Here is a 25960-nt window from a genome sequence, read left to right on the forward strand (position 1 = left end):
ATCCATGAAGATATTTCATATGCTTCGCTGTCAACAGTCGCAAATAGCAGACATTTGAAGTTTCCATACAACAGTTATGCTTAGAATTATTACCATACACTTAACTGTAGAAAGGAGATTGCTTTGGGCAAAGCTTTGTAAACTTTCCATCTGCTGATAACCATATCAAAATTACTGGCAGTATACCTAGTATTTTCAGAATTTGGTTCTCCAATGAAATGGATAGATCCCTTGTCTCAAGTTTGTATTTCTCATATGTTTTTCCATTTAGTCTTGCAGCATGTTTCTCTCATATATTACACACAAAATTTGGGCACTCTTTATCTCCTAGTTTCTAACTAATGAAGTGGGTTAAGTACCATGTTAAAGCCTTAAAACAGATGGCAGCTGATTTCACATGAAAAAATCAAGTTTATAATTAGCCAGTATAGGTGTGTGTGTGTGTGTGTGTGTGTGTGTGTGTGTGTGTGTGTGTGTGTGCGCGCGCGCGCATGCGCACTGCTTTTCAACTTAACTAATTTTATAGTAAAAACAGCCAATTTGTTAATTATACTTCTTGCATGTATACCTTTTCTTTCTTCTGTAAGGATTGGGCATTGATTTCCTGTTGTACATAGTTGCTTTGCATGATAGTGCCTTCATAGCTTTGTCTTTGTTTTGTTTGGTTACTGTAGAAATTTGTAGTTGGGATTTTGTAATTTTTTTTTTTTCTTCTTGTAATTGTGTGAAGAATTTGTATTCAGAGCACGGTAATAGTTTGCCCTGAAACAGCACTTAATTTCATAATTTTGTTTTGTAACTACGCTTCACTCTTATACAATGCATGCTTGATGCACAAGCTTATCAGCCCCAAAAGAGTAAATATAGGCTTTGCTAACCTTCCTCTTGCATTATAGTGGAGGAGGGAGAAGGATAGAGGAAGGAGTGTAAGACACATACTATATTTTTATTATGTACATAGTTCTGTCACTTATATCCTTGATCCTTCCCAATTCTCATCATTCTGGAAAGTGCCAAATGAATATCCTTGAATGTGGAGCCACAGAAGTGTGCTGGTGACTCAGCGGACATAGCAGAATACTTGGTAAGTGACACCTCTATCCTTCTCACCTCACTTTCAGTAAGCTTTCCTTTAATTCCTACAGATAGACTGGAATTCAGATTACAAACTATTACATACAGTTTTTCATAACTATGCCTCTATTGAAAATCCATCACTTGTTAGGTTAACATTTTTTGGTAGTTCAGAAACTGGGAAATTTTGTTGAAAGTAATTTTTTGTTTTAGAATTCCTTCACTGATGTGTGACTAACATTTTTATTGTAGCAGTATTGTTGGTTAACATTCAGTTTGGTGCTGTTGGTTATAATTGTTGGGGCAAAGTAAGTAAATAGTTGCATATGTATTGCGTTGTGTGGTGTATGATGGCAATAGATATGAAGAATGCACTAATTGAGATATATATATATATATATATATATATATATATATATATATATATATATATATATATATATATATATATATATATATAATAGTTGTAACTGTAAGTTAATCTGTATGACATGTTGAGCATTTCATTATTGCTTGCAGGTGGAGGACTTGTTTCTTACATCAGGAGGTCACCAGTTGAAAATTTCAGTTCAATTCTGGAGAGGGTTGGAGCTGTTACTGAAAGCTGGCTACATTTTCCTCAAATTGATTTTAGGGTAAATTGTTCACTACTTTAGATAGAGATTCTAAAGTCATGCTTAAATCATTGATCTCCTTCAGTAAAGTTGCATGGATGAAATTCAAGTTTGTTATTTTATTACTCAGATGTGTCAGTGCTGCAGAATGAATGTTAAGAGCATAGTGGGCAGTTCACTTTTAGGTTTTGCTTTAGAAATGTTTGCTTTGTTGTTGAAGTCTTAAGTTGTCAATAGACTGAGAATTAGTCTGAATGCTCTGGGCCAAATGAATTGTGTCCAACCATATTTTACTTAGGCTGACAAGCCAAGCATCAGAAAACACTGTTATTAGAGGCATTGACAGCTGAGTGCTTCGCAGAAATTGCATAACAGTTCGATACTTCAAACGATAGACCTAATGCCATCCAAAAGAAGTAGCACTTTCACAAGACTGCTGCACTGCGCAGTGTGTTCATCGACATGTCAACTCGAAGGAGGTAAAAGTTTTTGGCATCTGTCCTTTTTGAATATTATCTTTGGACAGAAAATGCTTTCTTGAACTGCAGTAACACTAAATGTTAATAAATGACTCAAAATGGTAATAATATAAATCCCCCATTAGATCATATAAACAACAAAAACTGAAGCTATGCTGTCCATGGGTGACCACGAAATTCATTCAAAAACTGAAATGTAATGTGGCAAAGTAAACTCCAACCAGGGTTTTGGGACAAAATGTGGGGTGCATAAACTTGTTGAAAGAAGTAACAGAAATTTGAAATTTTGATAATTTAAAGTGAAAGGGGATTAATAAAATTATCATGAATGACAGTTGAAAACTGGAGATCTAAGAAAGTGTGAAACAAGTGGAAAAAGTGAGAAAAATTTAGAAGTGGAGAAAGAAATTATGTTGTGCATAAATATGGGAAAGGGTGATAATCATGAAATGGGTTGGGGATTTGGAAGTGGGTAGGAAATAGGCTTAAGAGAAGAATTGAGGCATTTTATAATAATGGAAGTTGGTATTGAGTAGATGAAAGTAGGATGCTCTTTCTGAAAATTTATTACTGCCTGTGTTGGTGATTGTGTTAAGCAAAGTACTAACAAAAATTACTATCTGCCATAGTGTTGCAGACCATTTTTAGCAACAGGCTTTGTTTTTACAAATTGTGCAAGTTTGCCTGTGCTCATTTATCATCAATGATGATGTAGTGATGACTTGTACTTTATGGTTTTCTGTTGCCTCTGGGTAAATAGTTACAGCATTTGTGTATATAACTTACCACTGTAATACAATTATAAACATTTCACTTCCACATTTAATCTGTTGGCCTTCTTTTCTCATAATATGAAATTCATCACACAGTCTTCACTAAACTCAAGCAGATGTTATTGTTTCATGCAGGATAATGATGAACATACAATCCATAAAGAAAATGTTAAAGGTTATTCTTTTGCACCTTTTGATGAAAAACTTATTGTGAAGAAGGTTCTATCCAGTTCTGAGTTCCAAAAACTAATTCAGTCTCAGAATCATCTGGAATCACAGCAGGCGGAACTGGAAACTCAGCTCAATGGACTGGAAGCAGATGACACCAGATACAAGGTAAGATTGTTGGAGTTACTTCAGTGTACCAGTAATGTGTTGCTCCGTTTGAATCTTCTATGAACATTGCATATTAGGGAAACAATGTCTCTTCATACATTTTCGTTGATTTTAGCAAATAATAGATAGCATTAGAAACTTTTAGCAGACAAGACTAAATTCATATACTTGCTGTATTCAGAATTTAGATGCTCTATTTTTCTGTGCAGGCTGCACTTAATGAAGAACAAATGGAACAACAAAAAAGACTTATGGTGGAAGTGGACAGGATTAAAATGCAGGTAGACAATTTGTTCAATGAACAGCAAAGGATAAAAAATACACAGCATTCTGTCCATGCAGAATTTAATATATGGCAGAAGAAAATTAGAGATCTAAGCTCTCGCCTAAGGCTTTTACAGGTTAGTTCATAAAAACCTGCTGACAAGCTGCTATGGTGTTATGTATGCAGTAAATCAGAAATATTTGGTGTCTAGGTCATTCATGTGTATGCCAGTCTTCTGCTTATAATGCTACTGAAGTCAGCTTTTTCCCACGTGTTCACTCTGATTACATTGTCTGTGTTTTTCCATGCAATTTTTTCTTGTGTGTATTTGTAAATTTAAACAATTGAATTGTCTTACATTAAATAGCTGGCTAACTCAGTTCTTCATGGAGGTATTACATATGAATGGATGATTGTGCCCAGGCCATTTGTATCAAATGATAACAGTATAATCAGCTATGAAGAAAAGACCCTGAAGTGCATGACTGCAAAAGGGTTTTTACCAGAATTCAAAATGCAAGATTGTTAGACACAAACAGAGTGAGGACAGAACATGAAGGGAAACCAATGTAAATGGGTAATTCTTTATGTTCTCAATGTAATGTAAATCGAAATTTGAGGAGACATGTCCAAAAGCAGCTTCATTGCATGCAGTGTTCCTTAAAAACAAATTGATATCAACAGGTACCATATTAAGAAAGTCCTCCCACACCATTAAGTATCTTAGTTCCTTGAATAGTCCTTAAATGTCTAGGTGGAAGAAGAGTCTTCAAATGACTAGGTACAAAAAGATTTGAAGGATGATGTTAATTACTGCAGAAAAGTCATTAAACAACTGAATAATGTACAATGCAGAGAGTAAATAATAAAACAGCATGGGAATCATTAAAACATGAAGCACACACACAATTGAAAGCACAACTTAATTAGGGGAGCTGATGCAAAAAATGATCCACATCACCTAGCAACTATGTGAATGAGCATTTTTGAATGTTGCAGAGTAATAACAAAAATCTGAGAAACACATATGATATCTGTAAATAATTTTGCACTGAGAACATTGATACTATTACCGACCATAGAGCATGAGGCAGTAGCTAATGGCCTAGTGAGATTATGCTTAATACCAAAAGTACAGATAACACAAATCTCATATGAAGCTCAACTGTTAGTGATGTGGTATGGAAAGTTCTGGGAAAATGTAAATAATTTAGGAATAAAAGTAACAACTGGCCAGATAATAATAATTTTGTGTTGCTTACTAATCTAGTGCAAGTGTTTCAATCGCATGCCAGTTTGGTGACTTGGGTGGCCCTAACATACCCCAGTTATCCAACCAGGAAAAGGAATGTACACTTTAACGTGGAGTCTGAATATGTCATTCCTGGTGACTCCTCGTACTGCTGAGATAAGGGTGTGTTAAAATGCAGACTGAAAAATCTGAAGGTCAGACAAGGATTAGTGTGACAGGCTCAACAGAACCAAAGTACATTAATATTAGAGTTTTGTCGGGGTAGGATGTGATGACCAATACTGTTCCTCACAAACATAAATTGCTTTCCCAGAATTGTTTCCTGTGCCTAATGTGGCTAGATGGTTGATTTCAAAGATAGATTATCACTTGTGCCATTGTAATGACCTTCTCTTGTGAAAGTATGCAAAGATTTTCCAAATGTTGGCAGTGAGAGTGACTGAGGTGTGGGACGTGGGTACAGTATTCGCCCAATCATTTGTGAGGAAGCAGCCTAAGAACCATATCCAAGCTGGCAGTCCCACCTACCCTCATTGTTAATCCAGTGGACAAATTCAATCAGAGTCTGGAATTAGCAACTTGCTAATGTGTTTGGCTATGCTTGTATTATTATTATTATTATTATTATTATTATTATTATTGGTGGTGGTGGTGGTGGTGGTGGTGGTGGTGAATTGTTCCTATAATGACTAGGTTTCCAGGTTAAATGCATGTACAAAAATTCTGTGGCAGCTGATAAGAGTAGCATAATCAAATGAAATCAAATGACTGATGTTAATTGCTTTCTAGTTGCTACCAATATTAATTATCAGGTGACATAGGGTGATGTAAATAGCAGAAATATTAAGTATGATTTGACGTGAAATGGTCTAGTTAGACATGTTTGATCCTAACATTATGTTGTCGACTAGCTGAAGTTGACAACGGAGAGAATGCATTCATTACTGGCAATCAGATTCATATTTCTAGTGATACGTCTACTCCCTATCAGTCACCTCACCAAGAGTCACAATAAAGTGCAGTTATAGTACTGATTATGCGTAATACTCAGGGACTTTGTGCTGATTCATATTTTATGTGTAAAACAATTTTGTTACCCTGTTTTAATATAAGGATATTGATTGAATAAAAACTATTTGCATAGGTAATGTGTTGTCCTCACCCTTTTGCACAGTATTCTACATGGAAATACTAACTTCTTACAATGTTTCACTTTTTGCAGGAAGCACGCATCCATACTATTAAAAAAATGGAACAGTGTTGTAAGAAACAGCTTCCTGCTTTTACACCATTAGATATAGAGAATCATGTGATAAAATTTTTGTCAGGATTATTTAGCTCTGAAGAAGAAGTCATTAATAATGTTCCAGAGATTCATAACTGGGTTCACAAACTATTTGTTGCAAGAGATGAATTAGAAGCAAGGCTTGCCAATTTAACAGTCAAACTTTCCGATGGTGCCAAAGAAGGTATGCTTTGCAATAAATATGCTTGTTTCTTGTGATATGTACTGTTTTGAATGATTTGTTTCCTTGGTGATAGCTAAAGATTTACAAAAGCCAATGGCCTAAATTTTAATAAATGTACTATCCATAATTTTAGTGAACAAGTCTACAGAAATATTGTGAGAGATGCCAAAGTGAAGAACTGTAATTGTTGCATAGCAGTGAGTATCTCTTTTGGGCTAATAGCTTATTCCAGACAATGTTGGTGCAAAGATCTTGGTTCTTAGCAGTAGCAAGTTTGAGCTTTCACAGAGACAGCACTCATTACAAAGTGATCAGACTGTAAACAGAATTGTTAATACCAAATGTTGATGAGGCAACAACGTAACAAAATACTCGACGTTGTCAATGAGGTTGCTGAAAAAATTCTTAAAGATGACTTATGAATAGTTAATTTGCAAGGAATAAATAACCGCACACAAATTTTTGTTGTTCAGTGAAGTTTGTGATTATCGAGAGACAAAACAATTTTTGTAACCTTTCTGCTGTTTGCATTGTCATTGAATTTTTTGGGCTACAGCTTCTGGCTATAGTTTGGTTATAGCGCTCGCGCTCTCTCTCTCTCTCTCGCTCTCTCTCTCTCTCTCTCTCTCTCTCTCTCTCTCTCTCTCTCTCTCTCTCTCTCTCACACACACACACACACACACACACACACACACACACACACACACACACACAGGGATCAGTTAACAAATGCTGTTAATGTGTAACGTGAAGCAGTGTTGGAAGGGGCTGCTACGAGGTATGTCGGAAACAAGAGGTGCTCTGTCAACAACTGATTTTAAATAATCAGTGACTGAACTCTGACAGATGATGTGTTTTGTAGGCCTTAATTTGTGTCCTAAGCTACCACAGCCTCGTGATGTGGAATGTAGCTGAGAAAACAGTGGTCAACAATTTGTGAACTAAAATCACAATCACTTTGTTCATAGCGATTAAAACTAACCTCTACGAGCAAACTGAAGACCGAAAAAATTTAGTTTCGGCCTTAAAAGCAGACTGTAATTTCTTGCTATCTTTGGTTACATGGAACTATCCTCACTCTAGGTACACAAGCTGCTGCATTTCCAATCGATGAGCAGTCCTTGTTGGTATGTCGTTAGGGATTATATTGTGATGTGGATTCCAAAAGAAGAAAAAATTATAGGAAGAAAAATAGTCAATATGGTGATGAAGATGACAAGGCAAATAATTATAAGTTAAAAAGAAAATGAGATCTAAACCTATTAAATGAATAAAAATAATGCTCAAACTCTTTTGATTAGATTTGGAAATAAGAAAAATTCATTACAGTTGACGAGATTCGAAACTACAACCTTGTGCATGTCAAGTTAATACACTAAACGTTGCACTAAGGCTGCATTGAGGAGCTCCAGTATTTATGCTTATGGCTGTGGTGCTCCAGTTGCAATGCTGCTTGCAAAAATTTGGCTTTCCGTAGTGTCATGCGAAGTTTATCTAATGTAAGCCAGTCTCTCCAATTGTGATAACTGTGTATGTGTTGCATCTTTTGCAGAAGTATACAGTAGTGTTTGGTTAATGTATGAAACGTGTGTTTCAGTAGGATCGTTCTGTGTGTGCACTGGTTTTGGTGTGGTTATCATGTATGAAATAAGAAATTAAAATGCCAGATCTGTGAGTCATGATCCAAACAAATCAAGAAAGAATGGTAAACAATGCATTGGAAGTGAACCGACCAGTTCTGACGGCAGTTTGGCAATGGTGATCTGGTCAGGCATGACGTTGAGTGCTCTGATAGAAGGAAATCACCTCCCAACGTGTGGTCTCTCTGCTGTCAAGTAAAAACAGGGAAAATTATTTGGTTTTTACGAAGCATGTCTTTAATCAAGAGGTCATCCCTGTTTTGATTCTCTTTACTGCTAAAGTCTTCCTCATAAATGAGTGGGTGCAATACCCCCCACTGCCTGTCTAAAAAAGTGCGCTCTCTCTCTCTCTCTCTCTCTCTCTCTCTCTCTCTCTCTTTCTCTCTCTGTGTGTGTGTGTGTGTGTGTGTGTGTGTGTGTGTGTGTGTGTGTGTGTGTGTGTGTGTGTCGGGGGGGGGGGGGGGTGTTTCTGCACTTGGTTGCGTGTGGGCTATCTACTTTGCTGTGTGCTTCTCTATTTTTAGTGGTCCCCATTTCCTATGGTGGTTCTGGATTTCAGTTAACCAAGAGAGCAGAATTATTCTGGGCAAAATAAAGGAAAGGAAACAACCATTTAAGAATGCAAACTTCAAGTGAGAATGTAATTGTAATATTTCATTACAAAATGAAAGCAATAAATTTAGAACAGATCTATGCACTATCTGATCTGAAATATCTGGACATTAATTAGTATTTACCATTAAATGCCAAGAGGTGGATCTGCCAGTATGAAAGTTTGGGAATATTGTGTTATCAGTAGATAAGCATGAACAGCAGAATGGGTTGATCAAGAGAGCTCAGGGACTTCAAACATGGAGACTAGTCATTGGATGTCACCTGAGTAAAAAATCCATCAGGAACAAGACTGGAAACATTTCCAAAATGGCTGAGTTTGTAAACTGTTTGTATCCCTTTATGGTTGAAGTATACTGTGCATCCTGAAGAGGCGCTATCCAAAATAAGTGCCAAGGCAACTGAGGTGCACCACAGGCCGTAGGTGATGGGGGAGAATGACGGCTGCAGATATGTGTACAAGCGAATAGATGTGCAACTGTTGAGCAGCTGAGCACCCACGTGAACCAAGGTGCCACCAACAGTGTCTCCTTAACAGCTGTTCAGGAAATGTCGCTGTATATGGGCCTCCACAGCAGGTGCATGGTTCACACACCCATGCTGACAGATGATCATTGGTGATGAAGGCTGGAATTTCCACTCTAATATCGCAACTGGTCATTCACCGAATGATGATAGGTGGCCTTTTTGTATGAATCGAGCTTTTTATACTCCATCGGACAGCTGACTGTTGGCATGTATGGAGTATAACATCTGAAAGCAAACACCTTGCAACAGTCTTCAGAAGGGTCCAAGCAGGAGAAGGAAGAGTTACAATCTGGGGAATGTTTTCATGGAATTCCCTTGGTAATCTTGTTTTTCTTGAAGGCACACTGCAACAGCAAAAGTATGCATCTATCCTTGGAATCATGTCATCCCCTACCAGCAAGACAACGCAACATGTCACAGAGCCCACAGGGTATGTACGTGACTCGAGGAGCTCCAGGATGAGTTCACATATTCCCCTGACCCTGGATTTAAACCCAATTGACAATCTGTGGGACCACCTTGACTGGGCTGTTCACATCATGGATCCTCAACCAAGAAACCTAGCGCAACTGGCTGTGGCACTGGAGTTGACAGGGCTCCACATTCCTGAAGGTATCATCCAGAACCTCATCAGCTAACCTCCTGCACGTCTTGCAGCTGCCATGTACTGCAAAGTGGGGTTATTAAGGTGGTTGTTAAAGCCATTGACAAGTGGTCATGCTGTCTGAACAGTACATCTGTAATTTGTGGTAGTAAGTCTAATTATTGAATGTGTGACCGTAAGGTGGTTTGAGTTTTGATATTTAGCGATACATTGTTTACTGTTCAGTCTCATAACTATTTGACATACATGGAAAAGAATCAAAGGAGATCATTACACTGAAATGAAAAGGATAGCTGCCAAGTGATGTGAATGAAAAGCTGTATCGAACCTACCAAAGGGTTAGAAACGTTTTAGGTTGTGCTTCAATATGCTAATTCATTGCATTGCAGTCAAGGATGTTGGGTGTCCAGATTTCTTTAGACCTAAAGATGACAAAGTTATCAGAATCCAGTTTGTACCAAATGGCTTTTGTGGATTGCTATATTGGTACACTGTCCAGTTGAAAAGATACGGAGTTCAACACCAATGTTTCCATCCAGATATTTGTAGCGCTCAAATAACATCAATATAAATTTCTTTTAGTGACAGTTCCTTTGTTTTTAAAAGAATTTGAGTGCCTGGCATGTCCCTCACTGGGCGGAACAATGTACACTTGAAGACTGGTGGGAAATTTAGTTCTGACAATAACTGTGATGTTCTTGGATCATGTGCAAACCAGCAGTCATTTCTACTGCTGATTTTGTGCATCTACAGTGAAAATCTTATCAACAGAAAAGAATCAAATTTGCCCTAGCAGTATCAGAAAACAATTTTTTGTGAAAAGCTCTTGGGCTTCCAGCCAGGTTGCAGTGTTAACGCGATATTTCAACAAGTCATACTTGTCGGCTTCTGGTGAAGTGCTGAGATAGGTAGATGCTGTGATATTTATATTAGTGGAGTGCCCACTGCACCTTTCAATGGGTGGCTGTCCTTGCAGCCTTTCTAAATAAGCACGGTGTTTGCCTAGTGTGCTGTTGGCCACCTTTACAGGTGATCCTATGTATTCCCGATACATGAATTTTTAGTGGATGTTATGTAGAGGAAAGCCAATCTATCCCATTCAGTATTTGTTGGAAGAAGAATTTTATGTTGGATTTTTCGTTTAGCCTCGCAATTTTGGCTGAGAGCAGTCATGGGCACGGAAAGGAAGTGAGTCTCACCTTGTTCTTCTTTCTCTTTTGGTTTCCAGCATCTTGTCTCTCCTTGAATGCCCTACTGATCTGTGCTTCACGGTACCCCTTTTTGCAGAATACTTCCTTCAAGTGTTTTACCCCATCTGGGAGGCTTTGTTTATTGCAGATGACATGCTGTGTGTATCAGAGTGATCAGCACAGTGTGTCACTGTGCTGAATGGTGGCAACTTTTTGCATGTAGGTACAGGTCTTTGTGTGTCCTCTTCCTGTATACGGAGTGGCCTAGTGTACCTTCTGCTTTCTTCTTCATAATACGTCCAAGAAAAGGAGACAACCATTCTCCTCTGTTCGTGCAGTGAAAAGAAATGTTACAATGGATGCTGTGAATGTGATTGAGAAACTTGTGCTATACCTGTCTGCTATGCTCTTATACCAAAAAAGTATCATCAACATAGTTTGCAATCCGTGAAGCCACTGGCATACCCACGACCACTCCATCCATCTGTTCATAAAACACACTGCCTTACTTGAAGTCAGTGTTCTTCAGTGCACATTCAAAGAGTTCCGTTATTTGCAGCTCTAAATGTTGAGATAGGTGTATCAAGGAGTCTTGCAGAGGTACTTTCATGAATAGCGATAGAACATTGAAACTCACAAACATATAATTTTCTTGTTATCACATATCTTTAAGTATTTTCATGATCGCCATGTTTTTAACATCATGACTACAGTGTCCCACAAGGGGTGTTAGAAGTGTCTCTAGGTATTTGGCCAGTGTGTAATTATGTGAATTAATGGTGTCAAGTATTGACAGCAGAGGCAGCCCTCCTTGTGGATTATCTGTAGTCCTTACAGGCATGGTGTTGCTGGTAGCCTGGGGTAGATCTGAGTTTGTCAGCAGAGCCACGGTTTTGCTGGTCATCATTGAGGTTTAATCATTGTTGAATTTACTGTAGGCTGGGTCCTGCAGCAGCGAACCAATCGGTAAACGAGACACCGTTGCATTCTCTTTATCTGCTGGAAGAACCCTTGTGTCAGCATCACTTCTTGATCAGATAGCCTCCTATTCTGCCGCATCACATTCGTTTTCAGAAGTGGCTTGTCGATTACCCTGCAGGTTTCTTGCCATATCTCGTCTCTTTCTTTCTTTGTCAGACCTTGGATTTCTTCCTCCACACCACTGCAGTTCCGACTTCTAAGAGAAAACATAATGTTGGCAGAATGGGAGGCTACCTGATCACTGAGAAATGATGTTAACATCATACTTCTTTCAGCAGTGAATGGGAACGCAACGGTGTTGACTTGCACCAATGACTGGCATCATAAAATTGGCTCGCTGCTACAGGACCCAGCCTACAAGAATCTCAAGAAGGATCCAACCTTTCTTTATGATGACCAGCAGAACTGTGGTTCTACTGAAGCACTTGGATCTATCAGAGGCAGTGAAAAGCAGCTGTATCCCAGGGTGCCAGTGACACCCCACCTGTACGGACTTAAGAAATTCCACAAGAAAGGGGTACCTTCATGGTTAATACTAGACACCATCAATTTACCCAATTATGGTCTGGTCAGATATCTGGCGACACTTCTAACACACCTTATGGGGCACTGTAGTTGTCACGTTAAAAAGTGGGCAATTTTGTGAAAATACTGAAGGATATGTGATTTCAAGGAGATGATCTTCATGCAAATGTTTGCAAAGAATTCACTTAAAATAGCCAAAATTCCATAAAACATTCTTTTAAATGTTCAAGCCATTTTTACTAAGTGAAATACGTTGTATTTGATCTGCTATCATTGGGAATTTGATATAAGGGAGTGGTGAGATGTGAATGCTGACTCAATTCGTGTCAGTTATCTGCTGAAGTATTCGGCCAAATAAGCGTATACAAGATAGTTACATGTACCTCTTTTACAATTATAAGAGGACACACACCACAGAATTAAAACACTTCCTTTCACTGAATTTTTATGTTACGGGCCCCTTTGCTGTGTGGGTGACCTGATCTGCAGCTTAGAGAGCTTGTGCTTAAATACAGCTCTGCTGATAATCATCACAGTAATTGCCTTAGCTACTCGTAATGGGTCTTTGTGCTCTTTCAGCGATTGCAGGGTTCCTCCGTAGAACACTGAATTTGCTGCCAGGTCCGCCTGATATCACCTGTGATAGAGAGGATCAATGACCTTTGCACAGCTTGGCAGAAATTGCCGAAGATAACCATATCACCTAATGACAACCACTTGCATGTGTTATGTAGCTATGTGGAAATAGACTGGATGTGCAAAGGCCGTGAAGGTGTAGTGTTTGCAGGCTCGGAGCTCTTCCATAGGTCCGCTCTGTGTTGTGACTTAACTAACAGCCATCTTTTACATAGCCACATGGAAGGGGCCATATATTTGTTCCACACTTCTCAAGCTCACTCACTTGAGAGAGAGAGAGAGAGAGAGAGAGAGAGAGAGAGAGAGAGCCGAATCAAATTGTGTGGACAGCAAGTAATAGGGAACAACTGTTACTCAGTTGGTCTCGCCATATATGCTTTGGTGGTCATAGTCATGTTGGAGAGGGTACTTCCTATACAGTAAAATTCCTTTTTAACTCTCAAGTGGATGCACCTGTATATAAAGTGCGTCACTCACAAATAGCAGTGCTTTGTGCTGTTTCATGATTGTTTTACAATTGTGAGCCCCTACCTATTCCTTCATTATTCTGCAGTGAACACAGTAATAAATTGTGTTGTCACACGAACAAGTGAGCAGCAGTATTATAAAATAAGCAGTGAGCTGGGTGAGAAAAAATTCTTGATTGGCAAGAAGAAAATGTTGTTTCTGAAATAGCGCCACAGTCCTACAATGAGGCAGTTAACTACTAGATAATTAGTAAACAAATAAGCAGCTGACAGGAATCTGATGCAGATGCACTGTTTAATGCTTTGAGTGGCTCATTACTGTGGGATAACACATTATTGCAGCAACAGTGTGATACAATGAAAGGTTTATTTTACTACTGTGTAATCAAACAGGTCATATAATGGTAGTTTATATTATTTAAACTAAGATTAAACTGTAATTTTCTTCATACACATTTCTGTTGGTAATATTAAACAGATATCCTTTACATATGTACAAAGTGCACCTCGTGCCCACACGTTACGAAAACTGGTGCACCCACTTGAGAGTTAATGACTCTGTAGGGACCCAAATATCTTTTCCTTAAAATAGGGGTTTTCTGTAAATATTAGATTAGCATGCTGACTTTTCATCAGGGTGCTGATGACCGTGATGCCATGCGCCCCTCAACCCAAATCATCTTCATTATTTTCCATAAATGGGGGTTTAGCCTAGGTGCATAGAAGCGACCCAGAATTGGAACTCAAGCTTGTTAAGGTGGTGTAAGTACTATTTAATTACAGACTCTCCAACAATGTACAACAAATTCAAATGCAGTGCACATACTAGTACATGAACACACTTTTCGCAGACTACATTCTTTATTGAAAAAGAAATCAAGAACAGTTGTTTGTTTTGACCTTACTGCTCATTGCAGTGATAGTAGCTGTTGCTCTAGTTAGTTGAAGTTTGTTAGAATTGACTCATCTGTATTAAATAGGAATGATAGTTTGTGGCAGTATCTGTTCATTGTACTGCAGTTGCAAAACATTGTGCAGTGGCTTCCTCCCTCTTTTTTGTCATCGACACCACCACCACCACCACCACCACCACCACCACCACCTACAGCACATTGTTCCTTCGCTAGCTTTCCACACATCTCTTACATTCATCTTTTGTGTGGAATTCAAAACACCTTCATCACAAGAAAGTCCTAGAATGTCACATTTTTAGGAACATCTGTGATTATACTCCATTCTTCTTCTGGAACAGTGCAATCAACAACAGCAACCAGTGATCTCAACCAGCCTTTTCAAAACTGTTTAACACAAAAAGTTGTGTTGCACAGTTCCAGGTAGCAACAAACGAGTAGTCTGTAAAATATTGAATCTTATCACTATCTTCCATTCAAAGAATGTAATTAACACCTGTACAACTTCTACTATGTAATTGGCTTTGTTGTATCTGGGCATAGAGGCTGCTGATGCTGTGCTGTTCGGTGGAAGGAACACAACTTTTGCATTTTTCAGAAATGATGTTTAGATGTGATGTACAGGGATTTTGGTCAATAATGAGCACTATTTTCCTACCTGCTGCACCCATCTTGGCATCAAAATACCTGATACATCTTTTTAAATATTTCCGATGTCATCCAGGAATTGCTGTTGAGTTTGTTCATAAAAGGAAGGGCTTTTATGTTCTTATGTCACCTAAGAGATTCAAATTTCCATATTATATGGGCAGTCTCGCTTCCATTGCTAGTTACACACAATAGTGCAGTCATTCTTTCTTTACTTTTTTTACCTCCATGGCATTTTTCTCCCTAAACAAAATGTGTTTTCGCAGGAAGCAAATTGTAAAAGATGCCAGTTTCATCTGGGTTAAAAATGTGTTTGCACCCACAACCCTATATTTAATGATTTCAGGTTTACATTTGCTACTTCGACAGAGGCTCCCCACCTCCTCCTCCCCAACTCCACTTATGCTCTGAAATGAGAGATTATGGTGGTTTTTAAAACAGACTAACTGACCATTTGAAGCACTTAAATTTTCAACACTGATCTTGAGGGTGATTTCCTGAGCATTCTGTTGCAGTATGTTTCTGCGTATAGGAATGCTTTCCATTTATAAACATTGACATACAAATGTTCTTCCATTTACATCCAGAGAAACCACAAGGTTTGACATTTAACAATGCATTGCTTGTTGTTGAGAATGCAGCATGATCAAGACGGTACAAAATTGTACCATTTTGCTGTACCAGAACGTTGTATGTTGTGATTGTCTTTGACATTGTGGATGATCGTCAGCTTTTACTGAATCGTAAGCTTTCTACGTTCGCAGGTCATAACTAGACAAAAGGAAAACTGATAAATTCAACAATGAAATCATGTCTAGGGCTTTCTTACTTAGTGAGTGTGACTGATATTAGATCATGTGATCAGGGTTGTGTTGTAGGCTGTGTGGAAATAGATTTCCGGTTTGCTTGATGCTTTATCTGATATCGCAACAATAGAATTCTGTGTGGATGTGTGTCTACCCAAAGAACCAATTACCTTACATTGCCATCACATGAAATGAAAGACGTGTGAAACCAAAAGAAATCGAAAACTTATTGGAACATGTTAGGAATTGCATAAAACCGAATTTTAATTTACAGAATACTTCATCTTTATTCCTTAAAAGCAGACTACTACTTAGAGTGGGTTTCATTGAAAGTGGGGAGGAATAACATTGTTTTTAAGGAAATTTTACCAGGATCGAGGGAAATATTTGTTAAAAGTGGGATTTCCTTAGCAGCAGATTCATTAATTTGGGATTTTACTGTACAACTCTTGTTCCTTCAACCATTCCTGTTCCATTCACAGATGGTGTGTGTGAAAAATAGCTTTAGTAAGCCTATGATGAATTTGAAGTAAGCCTATGATGAATTTGAGCCTTTAATTTTTACCTTCAAGGTTTTTGTGAGATACATGGAGGAGGAGGCAATATATTGGCTAACTCAACTTGAAACATACGCCTGAGGAATATTAGAAGTAAGCCACACCATGATGCAGAAAACTTCTCTTGTTACGTGTGGCACTTAAGTTTATTGAGTATCACTGTCATTTTCATGTTTAATAAATGAACCGAGGCTAAACACACTGTTCTTCATCTTTTCTATCAGATAAGGGACCTAGACTCAGGAATGATAGTTTTGGAAGCTACCTTATTCATGGATTGACTAAAATGTCCTGAGCATTGTTCCAGTTATGTTATCTGGCATCTGCCTTTCCTAATATTAGTTTTATTAATTTAAACGGTCGTTCCACTTCAAATTGCTCTGTGTGCATATTTCCAGATATTAATGGATATTATTTTAAGTTTTATCCTTTCATATCCGTTCTACCAAGCTACTATATATTATTTGTTTTTAAAGTTCTATATTTTGCAAAGTATTACATGCCCAAATTGATGCATGAATAGAAGTGGAAACTCATCAAGTTTTCATGTTCTATGAGTACTCTTTTGGTTACATGACCCACATCCAGATGGTAGTGAAGTTCAATCTGCAGCTTATGTAGCAACATCCTGTTAATGGTCATCACAGCAGCATAAATGAATATTCAGCTGTTTGTGTTCTTGCAGTGGAGGTATGTAAACATGGTCTTTAATATGCCCCCAAAGGAGGAAATAACAGGGCGTTAGGTCAGGGGGTCTGGCGGGGGCTGAGGAAACAGGAGCATATGATTTTCACCCTACGCCCCATCCAGGGGTGTGGAAGTTTGTCGGCCAGGTATGAGGTATCAGTCACAGTCTTTTCACAGAAGGAAGAGACCCATGTAGCTTTGTATGTTGACATTACACAGAAAACAACCTGTGGCAAATATCAGTAATGCGCCACAATTTCATGAGGATGTTCAGTGCTCCACACATTCGCATTGTGGTGATTAACTTTCCCAGGTAAAGGTTGAATGTTCCTCCATTGCGGAGTATCAACTTGGAGGTGAAATGTTCATCCATAAGTGCTTCATGCATTGTGATGTAAAACACAAGACACTGGCCTAAACTTTCAGCTTTAACTGTTACATGAGTTGTAGACAATGTGGTTTGTCATGTAACTGCCATCATAAAATCTTCCACACAGTTTGCTGCAGCATTCCCAGTTCGTGGCTTGCATGGGCGATTGATTATTTTTTGGCTGTATATGAAACTTTCCCTAACCTACTCTACGGCTACATGGGGCATACTTGGTCACCCATACCTTTTCTCTACAGAGGCAGTGTCCATGAACTGTCGATACCATTGCACACTGCACTGTCATAACAGGTAAACACCTCACATATTCCAACACATGCACTCTCCTCCCTTGCCTTGTCACCATTTTGTCAATGCACTGCACTCGTAACGCCTTCTGGCGTGCACTACCAAACTTGGTGAATTTACAGTTCTATTCGTGCATCAGTCACATTGTTACATGTAATACTTTGGAAAAAATAGAACTTTGAAAATGAATGAATGATTTGTAGTAGCCCTCTGTATATCTTCCATCTTTCAGCATTGTTTGCTTAAAACTGGCTTCCCATCTGAGCAGCTGATGGTTCATCTAGCTGCTACTCTTTCAAACCAAGTTTAAACAATGATAAAATTGAAGGGCCTTATTAAAGAAGTAAGCAAGTCAATTTTTATGAAACTCTAGAAAAAAGCAATTTTAATGTTTAAGTGGTAATTACATCAATATATTGTAGACACTCAAATAATCTGTGGTACCCAGTAGTCCTAATTTTAAGGGAAAGAAAAAGTAGTAGCATTGGCTTTAATTTTTACCCAAAAAATTTATTCTATCATCGTTCTGTTCATCATCACTATTGCAAGTGGAAGAAGCACTGTTGTTGCCATCTTCCCATAGTGTGTCATCCTTGGTTTTATCCAGTGAATTTGTGATACCACATTTTTTAAAGGATTTTTCCAGCAGTGGTGGAGGATTGGATTCCCATGCCCATTCTGCCCACTCACATATCAGCTACAAATCTAGCTGCTTGACTTGTCCATGTGGCGTAAATTTGTGGGTTTCATTGGCTATCCAGTGTGTACATCATTGTTTAAGTTAGCTTTGAATATGGTTGCATGACGGATGTTAGACCCCCAGGGATAATGACCAAATCAGTTTAAGCGCGTTTGTGAGCGCGCACACACACACAGTTGTGTATAATTTATTTCAGATGTATAATTTGTACCTTTTTGCTCATGATAATAGTTAATGTAAGAAATAGAATTAATTTTTTAAATTGTTCCAATATTTTTTCATTTTGTTTCTTTAGTCATTTTGTTGAAGTGTGTTTATAGAAATTAAACTTTGATTCTTGCAGCTGCAAATTACTCAGCTGATATAATTATGACCTCTGTGTCAGAAAAAATTAGAGAAGAATTTGTTCGACAACACCAGGATCCCATTATTGGTAGTTACTTTTCCAAGGTAACAGAGCATACAGAGTGCGACAGCAATGATGGTTTATCATATTCTGATGTCCAGAAAATTGTTGATCGAGCTCTTGCGAAGTATGATGCTGATAAAACAGGAATGGTGGATTATGCGTTAGAATCATCAGGTATTTCTGCATTGTACACATTTAACACTGTCTTGTAAATTACTCTGTTTTAAACAAAAAGTGACTGTCTTTCTCTCAATCTGTTTCTCACTTTCGTGCTTAGGAGGGAGTATTTTAAGCACAAGGTGCACGGAAAACTATCAAGCAAAGACTGCTATGCTAACAATAATGGGGTGGTTTCATTGGTACCCATCTGCTGTTTCTCCAAGAACTGTTATTCAGGTAAGCAGAGATTGTTGTTAGAGACAACTTACAAATTTAATTTGGTGCTGAAAGCAACAAAAAATTAGTTTCCTTCATATCATTAACAGCCTGGTGTTGTACCTGGTAACTGTTGGGCCTTCACAGGAGGGCAGGGATTTCTGGTAATACAACTTTCTGCATGGATTAAAATTACTGCATTCAGCATTGAGCACATCCCACGCTCATTGTCACCAACTGGAAAACTGGACTCGGCGCCTAGAGATTTTCGTGTTTTGGTGAGTTCCATGTATATATTTTATCACGCCTGTACAATAATGAAGCTTAACTGAAATGAGTTAAGTAGACTAATATTGAAGGAAAGTAGTTGTGGATAGTGCAGTTTATGGTTACAGAGCCACATGTTAAATAAGTTTTTATTGTTTTAATCCCAAATGGAGTTAATAATACATCATTGACATCCATCATATGTAGACATGTAGGGTTCGCTCCTTAGACATCAGGTACATTTTTCTGGTGTTTCGGTTTTACAGTTTTATTTTTGCAGTGTGTAACTTCAGTCAGCACAAACAAATACTGCTAATCACATCTTTCGTGCAGCGTTCTGTGTTGATGGAAAGCATCAGTTCGTTTTCCATTACAAACTAAATGATTTCTGAAGCGGAATTTTATGTCCCAAATTATTATAGTGCAATATTTTGTTTCATTGATCTATATTAACAGGGTTACTAAATAAAAAGAATAACCAGTACCCCAACAGTGGCTGAGCAGTGCTGCTGCAGGGAAGTAAGTCACCATGGTCCAGGACAATGCTGTCACTGCGGGAGAAGTAATTATTTTCAGTGTTTCACTGTTCATTTTAATACGCATCAATAAAACAAATATCACACTAGAGTAGTTTTGGATTGCTTTATCAAGTGGGAATGTAAAATTCTGCTTGAAGTTAATTTCATGTATAACAGGAAACAGACTTCCCATCGATGCTGGGCATCCCATGGAAGAGGTGATGGGCAGTATTTGTTTGTGCTGACTCCAGCCACAGTTTGCAAACCAAACACCGAACACGAGAGAAGGCACCTTCATATATATGTATAGTAGTTTTGGAGGATTGTTTGAAATGCAACTGTACTAACAGAAATGAAATGAACATGTATCCTTGTTGAGTGAAGGTTTATTTATTTTGTTTCTTCAGGGTCTGAAGCATGAAAATGATGAATTCCCAATGGAAATCGGGAAGTACCAGTTCCAGGAAAATGGGACTAGTCTTCAATATTTTAAAGTTCAGGTACTGTGAAATATATTTATTATTTACTTCTGAGAGAGAGATGATGATTTTTGTGTGTGCCATAAATGTATTACTTGATAATTTTTGTGGAGAGTGAGGAGTGCTTCTAGACTGTGAGGAGTGGGGAGGGACTCGGTACTGTGAGGAGTGGGGAGGGATTTGGGATAGCTCTTTGAATTCACATCTTATTAGGTTTCCTGTGCTTTGCTTTCATAATTTGGATCATACCTTTCATTAGGGCACAGCTGATTTCCATCCTCACCTTTGCTCTGTCCTAATTGGGGCTCTAAAACTTGTCTATATCACATTGTTATTGTTTTTCCATTGACTTAAATGTACTTTGTCTTTTTGTTAAACCATCTAACAAAAATTTAAATTACCTTTTGTATATCTCGGTGAAGTGGCCTACTATAGTCTCCCACGGTATTGATATTCCAGTACCAGTGTACAAATTTTTGAAATGTAGAGTCAACAATTGTCTTTAAATTTCACTTATACCATGTGAGGAAACTTCTAAAATCCATTCAACATAAGAATAAACCTGCTGTAAACAAACACAAAACATTACGATTTGTCAGAAGGTGTAGCACATACATGTACACTGGTGGTGTTATGCTCTTGGAAGTAGGTCCTACTTGTGTAGTATGTATATTATTACTAAGTTATGTTAAATGAAACTTTAAGATATTCAAATGTATTAACATCCATCAATGTTTTTCTTAATCACGCTCTAGCTACATAGTTTTTATTTCAAAAATTGTGTATAGTCACAGCCTGTGCAGCGTTGTGCTCTGATTGTCATGCAGTTAATGTGCGGTTTGAAAATGGCTGAGGCTGCTTTCTGTTCTGTAGTGAATCACACGTTTGGAGTACAGTTAAAAAGTGCCGAGAAATAGGCTGTTCTTAATGTTTTTCATAAATTTATGAGGATAATTGGCTTTGAAGTGTTGCACTGACTGTATGTAAAACAGTTGATTTATAAACCCAAATCGTACGTGTAGCACAGTCTGTAGTGTAGTGTAATGGAATGATAACCAAACATAGTGAATGGTTTGTAGGTTCAAATCTCCCCAGTATATTTTTTTCCCTTCCTCGTTCAATTTGAAATACCTACATCTCGTAATTATTAAACTCACCATTTTTTATGAATAATGCATGTTGCTTTGTTTCTAATTACATATTGAACACTAAATTCCTGCTTTCATTTCAAATACAAATTCTTAATTATCGGTGTTTTATGAAAGACTGTTCATAAAAGTTGCTTAAATTAAGAAAACATTAAGAAATTTAATTTTGAGGGCATATTTGGACAACGTCCATCGATTTATACCACAGAGGTAGATAAGTATCGTAGAAACATGAAAAACAATAAGTAAGGACACAACAGAACTAATCTGGAGCCAAGTTGCAGGATTTGGCCCAAGAATAACAAGACTGTCAAGCTGCCAGATGTACTGGAAGTAACCCACGCAGCTTTTTCACACGTCACTGCCGAACACTGGTGGGATATAGAACGGTTCATCATAAAAGAACAAAAGAAAATGTGGCACATGGCAGGCTTTGTGGATTCTGTAGTTGATAGGCTAGTTACCAACACAACAGGTGGCATTTCCAGAACTGAAATGTATTTCTGGGCTTCATGTAAGGAAGGAGCTAAGAGATTATCAGATGACTGACTGTAATTAATACCTTCAGTGGTTTTAATATTCAACAATACAGTGGATACACATAGCTCACACAGAAAAATTAGCCTTTGTTTAAGTTAGAAATTTTCATCACTCCTGTTTGTAATTAGAATGCTATGTCAGGTGAGAATGAGTTCATTTCATGCTTTCCGTCTAGTCAGCAAGGAAGTGCGCGGTAGTGCTGGAGTTTCTCCAAATATCATTTCATTCTCTTTACAAATTAAATGATATTTGAAGCTATATTGTATCATTGCTCGTCTCTCTTTAATTCCGAACTGCAGCTGCTCACATGATTGTAGGTTAGTTGGACCGCAGGCTGGCCAGTGCTGTCAAAGTTTAATGCGCCAGAAAAGCTGTTGTTTGACATTATCGCTGAGTCTGTGTGCATGTAACATAGCATGAACTGTATCCTTATGGTGCCACTCAACTGTCCAATGAGATTCAAGCAAACATGGAAGAAGACATGGCATAATGTTAACATCAGGTTTATTCTTATGATGAACAATATAGCAGAGATACTAAAAACATTCTCCATCTTTGGGTAACACTTTCATGAACTGCTTCATTAAGCTCAATCTGTAGAGTTGGTGACATATTGTTTTCTTCCTGTATCCATTTTGTTATTGAGCAGGAGGAGTCAGTGGGTCACAGTAGTTAATATTCACTGTCAGACAGAAAAGACTCACCACAAAGCAATTATTGAATGGGATGGAAATTGGTAGATGTGAGATATGTGTACAACCAAATAAATAATTGTAGTTAGAAAAATTGGATGAATTATTCAAGAGAAAGAGCTTCACAAATTGAGCAAGTCAAATTACATGTTGGTGCACTTTTGGCCCTTGCACAAGCAGTTACGTGGCTTGGCATTACTCTATAAAGTTGTTGAATATTGTGGCAAATTCTGTCCAGTTAGCACGTTGGATTATCAAAACCTTGAGATGGTTGGAGGGCCTTACCCATAATGTTTCAAATGTTATCCACTGGGGAGAGATCTAGTGAACTTGCTGGCCAAGGTGGGGTTTGGCAGACATGAAGAGCGGTATAAACTCTCGCTATGTGTGGGTGGGCATTATCTTACTGTAATGTAAGCCCATGATGGATTGCCATGGTGAGCAACACAACAGGGTGTAGAATATTTTTGGCATATTGCTGTGCCACAAAGGTCCCACTGATGACAACCAAAGAAAAAGAATGGCACCCCACCATCATTCCTGATTGTTGGGTCGTATGGCAGGCGGCAACCACTTCAGTACTCAACCGCTTTCTAAGGTGTCTTCAGGCACATCTTCAGCCTGGAATCTCATTGACTGGAGTAAAATTGTCTTGGCTTACATGTCGTGCTTAGAATTGAGTTCCGATGACCAGCAAAGATGAGTCTGGAGACACCCCTTACAGCGATGGGATACAAACTTGACTGTCGCCTGTCAGAAGATCCGACAAACAAGAGTGATGGTATTGGTTGCCACTTTTCATAGCAGGACTCCTTTGGTTGTTATTCTTAGCATGCATTCTCTGCATGGGTATGCAGCACAGCAGTACTTAGAGGCTATTCTATGCCCTTTTATGTTACCCTTTATTGCAAGTCATCCTGGGCTTACACTTCAGGAAGGTAATGACCCACCCGCACATGGCGAGAATTGCTAGTGCTTTTCTTCATGCCGTACCAAACTATACCTTGGCCTGCAAGGTCATGTATCTCGCCCCAGTTGAGAAGGGTTGGAGCATTATAAACAGAACCCACCAACCACCTCAGTTAATGCACTAGTTACACAGAATTGGGCATGATGTCCTCTAGGGGATATCCAACAACTATGCCAGTCAATAACAAGCTGAAAAACTTCTTGTGTAAGGGCCACAGGTAGCCCATCGTGTTATTCACTTGCTTAGTTTGTGATGCGCGCTCTCTCTCTCTCTCTCTCTCTCTCTCTCTCTCTCTCTCTCTTTGTCTGAAATTCTAATCTGTTTGCCTGCACATGTACATCACATTTACCAGTTTCCATCCCATTCAGATAATTCCTTTGCGTTCTGCTTTTTTATAATTCCTTCACAGTGCTTTCTTTTAATTGTACATCACAACCAATTGCACCACAGACACCCAGATATCAATTTGGTATTATTGTTAAGTGATATAGTTTATCATTAAAATCACTAAAACTGCATTATTTTAAATGTTGAGTGACTTTTGTCTTGGTACAGTGTGGAAGTGCTGCAACAAATGTCTGAAAAGGCCACATGCAGAATCATTATTCAGGGGGTGTCTTGGTGCTTGGTTCATATTTGAGTTAGGAGCAAGGGGTAAAAAGTTTTTGGTTTAGCCCTAATCAGCAGGCATTTTTATAGCAATTCGAACATGTGGATAACTGTAGCTATGTTACAGTCTATTAAACAAATTTTGAATGTCAAACCGGAGCTGTTACCCAGGAAAATTGATTTCCTTTAATGAATATTTTAAATGAGCTGAAATGAGTGCTCAGTTAATGACTTGTATTTGTATGTTTACCACTCGGATTTTACGTGCAGAAACATTCACCGATAAATAACTCCAGACTGGAGTTAGGCTGATGCTTCAAATTTGCTCCACCAGTGTTAACAGATCTTTGTCTGAGAATTTTTAACTGTTTGAAAAAAAAAGTGCTTTGTTTGGATTTTACATGCAAAATCACACTGTATTCTGGGAGGGGGGGGGGGGGGGGGGAGTGGTTTGAAGTGCCCCACTTCTATAGTTTAAATTTGTACGAATTGCTTCAGACTTTTCATGAAGGTTAAAGTCAAAACAAATTTTTTTGTCCAGTTATCTTTATCTGCTGACAAGATTTTATGGTTTAAAACGGAGTTTTAATACAGCATGTAAAATTTGTTCGGATGTGATTGAATGTGTGAAAATGACTTAATTCAGATAAATAAAAAAATTACTTCTTATGATAAAATTGATAGCTTGCCTTAAAAAATCATGCTTCATTTGAATTTTGTGTGCAAAAACACATTTCTTAGTGAGCTTTAATGCACACCACTTCATGTTTTAGACTTCTGCAAACCTGTTCAGGTTTTTTTAAGAAGGTAGACAAATATGTGTAAGTAATGGTCATCTTGTTTTGGGAAAATACTGTCTGTTGCCACAATATAAGCAGCATGGTTTAAATGACAATAAAGAAACCTATACTGTATCAGTCATCACCATAGTCAACTAAAATCCATGTTGGTTGCCAAGCTATGGCAGTCTAATTTCAAAATTATGGTTGAGAAAAAGTTGTGAACCAGATTGAAACATGCTCATATTGTAGCACAGGAAAAGGTGATGTCTCCTGGACAGAGTTAGAATTGAAAAAGAAGGAAACCAGCTTTCTTACTTTTGTGGCAGATTCAAAGACATTTAAATCAAAATGTCTGCAAGTATTTGAATTTGTTTTTGACTTAATAGTATATCCCCAGTACGGTGAGCTCTTCAACCCACCCCATGTTAAGTGTATGACGAAGGGTGTAAGAGTAAATATAGATAGCATTGGCAGCCGGAGAGATAGTGGTTTTGCGTGCGTGTTTCAGCAGAACGCTTTCTGGCTAGAAGCTTACGTGTTTAGTAGCCCTTTCATTCTAGTTGTCTAAGACTCGACTTCTCCTTTGTATGGTGAGTAACAGTCTATAATTTTCATAATATTGCCATATACAAATATACGTGCCTCTAGAGAATGGCATGCTTCTACAAAACGAAATACCAAAGGGTGAGGAAGTATCCCAGAGTGGGGATGCCTGCGCCATGAACTTAAAGGCACATTATG

General features: G+C 38.2%; 1 protein-coding gene across 3 annotated transcripts in view; it reads left to right on the forward strand.

Annotated features, from left to right (window-relative positions):
- Positions 1–25960, forward strand: part of LOC126162651 (klaroid protein-like) — a 167839-nt gene that overhangs the window by 136569 nt on the left and 5310 nt on the right. For all 3 annotated transcript variants that reach the window (XR_007535094.1, XM_049919287.1, XM_049919288.1), the window contains 8 exons: positions 1594–1709; positions 3076–3276; positions 3486–3677; positions 6016–6262; positions 18774–19013; positions 19117–19235; positions 19325–19492; positions 20407–20499. Coding sequence is in view for 2 of the 3 variants with exons in the window: in XM_049919287.1 (XP_049775244.1) it covers positions 1594–1709; positions 3076–3276; positions 3486–3677; positions 6016–6262; positions 18774–19013; positions 19117–19235; positions 19325–19492; positions 20407–20499 (1376 nt within the window). In the remaining variant the exon portion in view is untranslated. The remainder of the gene's footprint in view (positions 1–1593; positions 1710–3075; positions 3277–3485; positions 3678–6015; positions 6263–18773; positions 19014–19116; positions 19236–19324; positions 19493–20406; positions 20500–25960) is intronic.

Source organism: Schistocerca cancellata, chromosome 2, assembly GCF_023864275.1.
Source record: "Schistocerca cancellata isolate TAMUIC-IGC-003103 chromosome 2, iqSchCanc2.1, whole genome shotgun sequence".
Classification (NCBI taxonomy): Eukaryota; Metazoa; Arthropoda; class Insecta; order Orthoptera; family Acrididae; genus Schistocerca; species Schistocerca cancellata.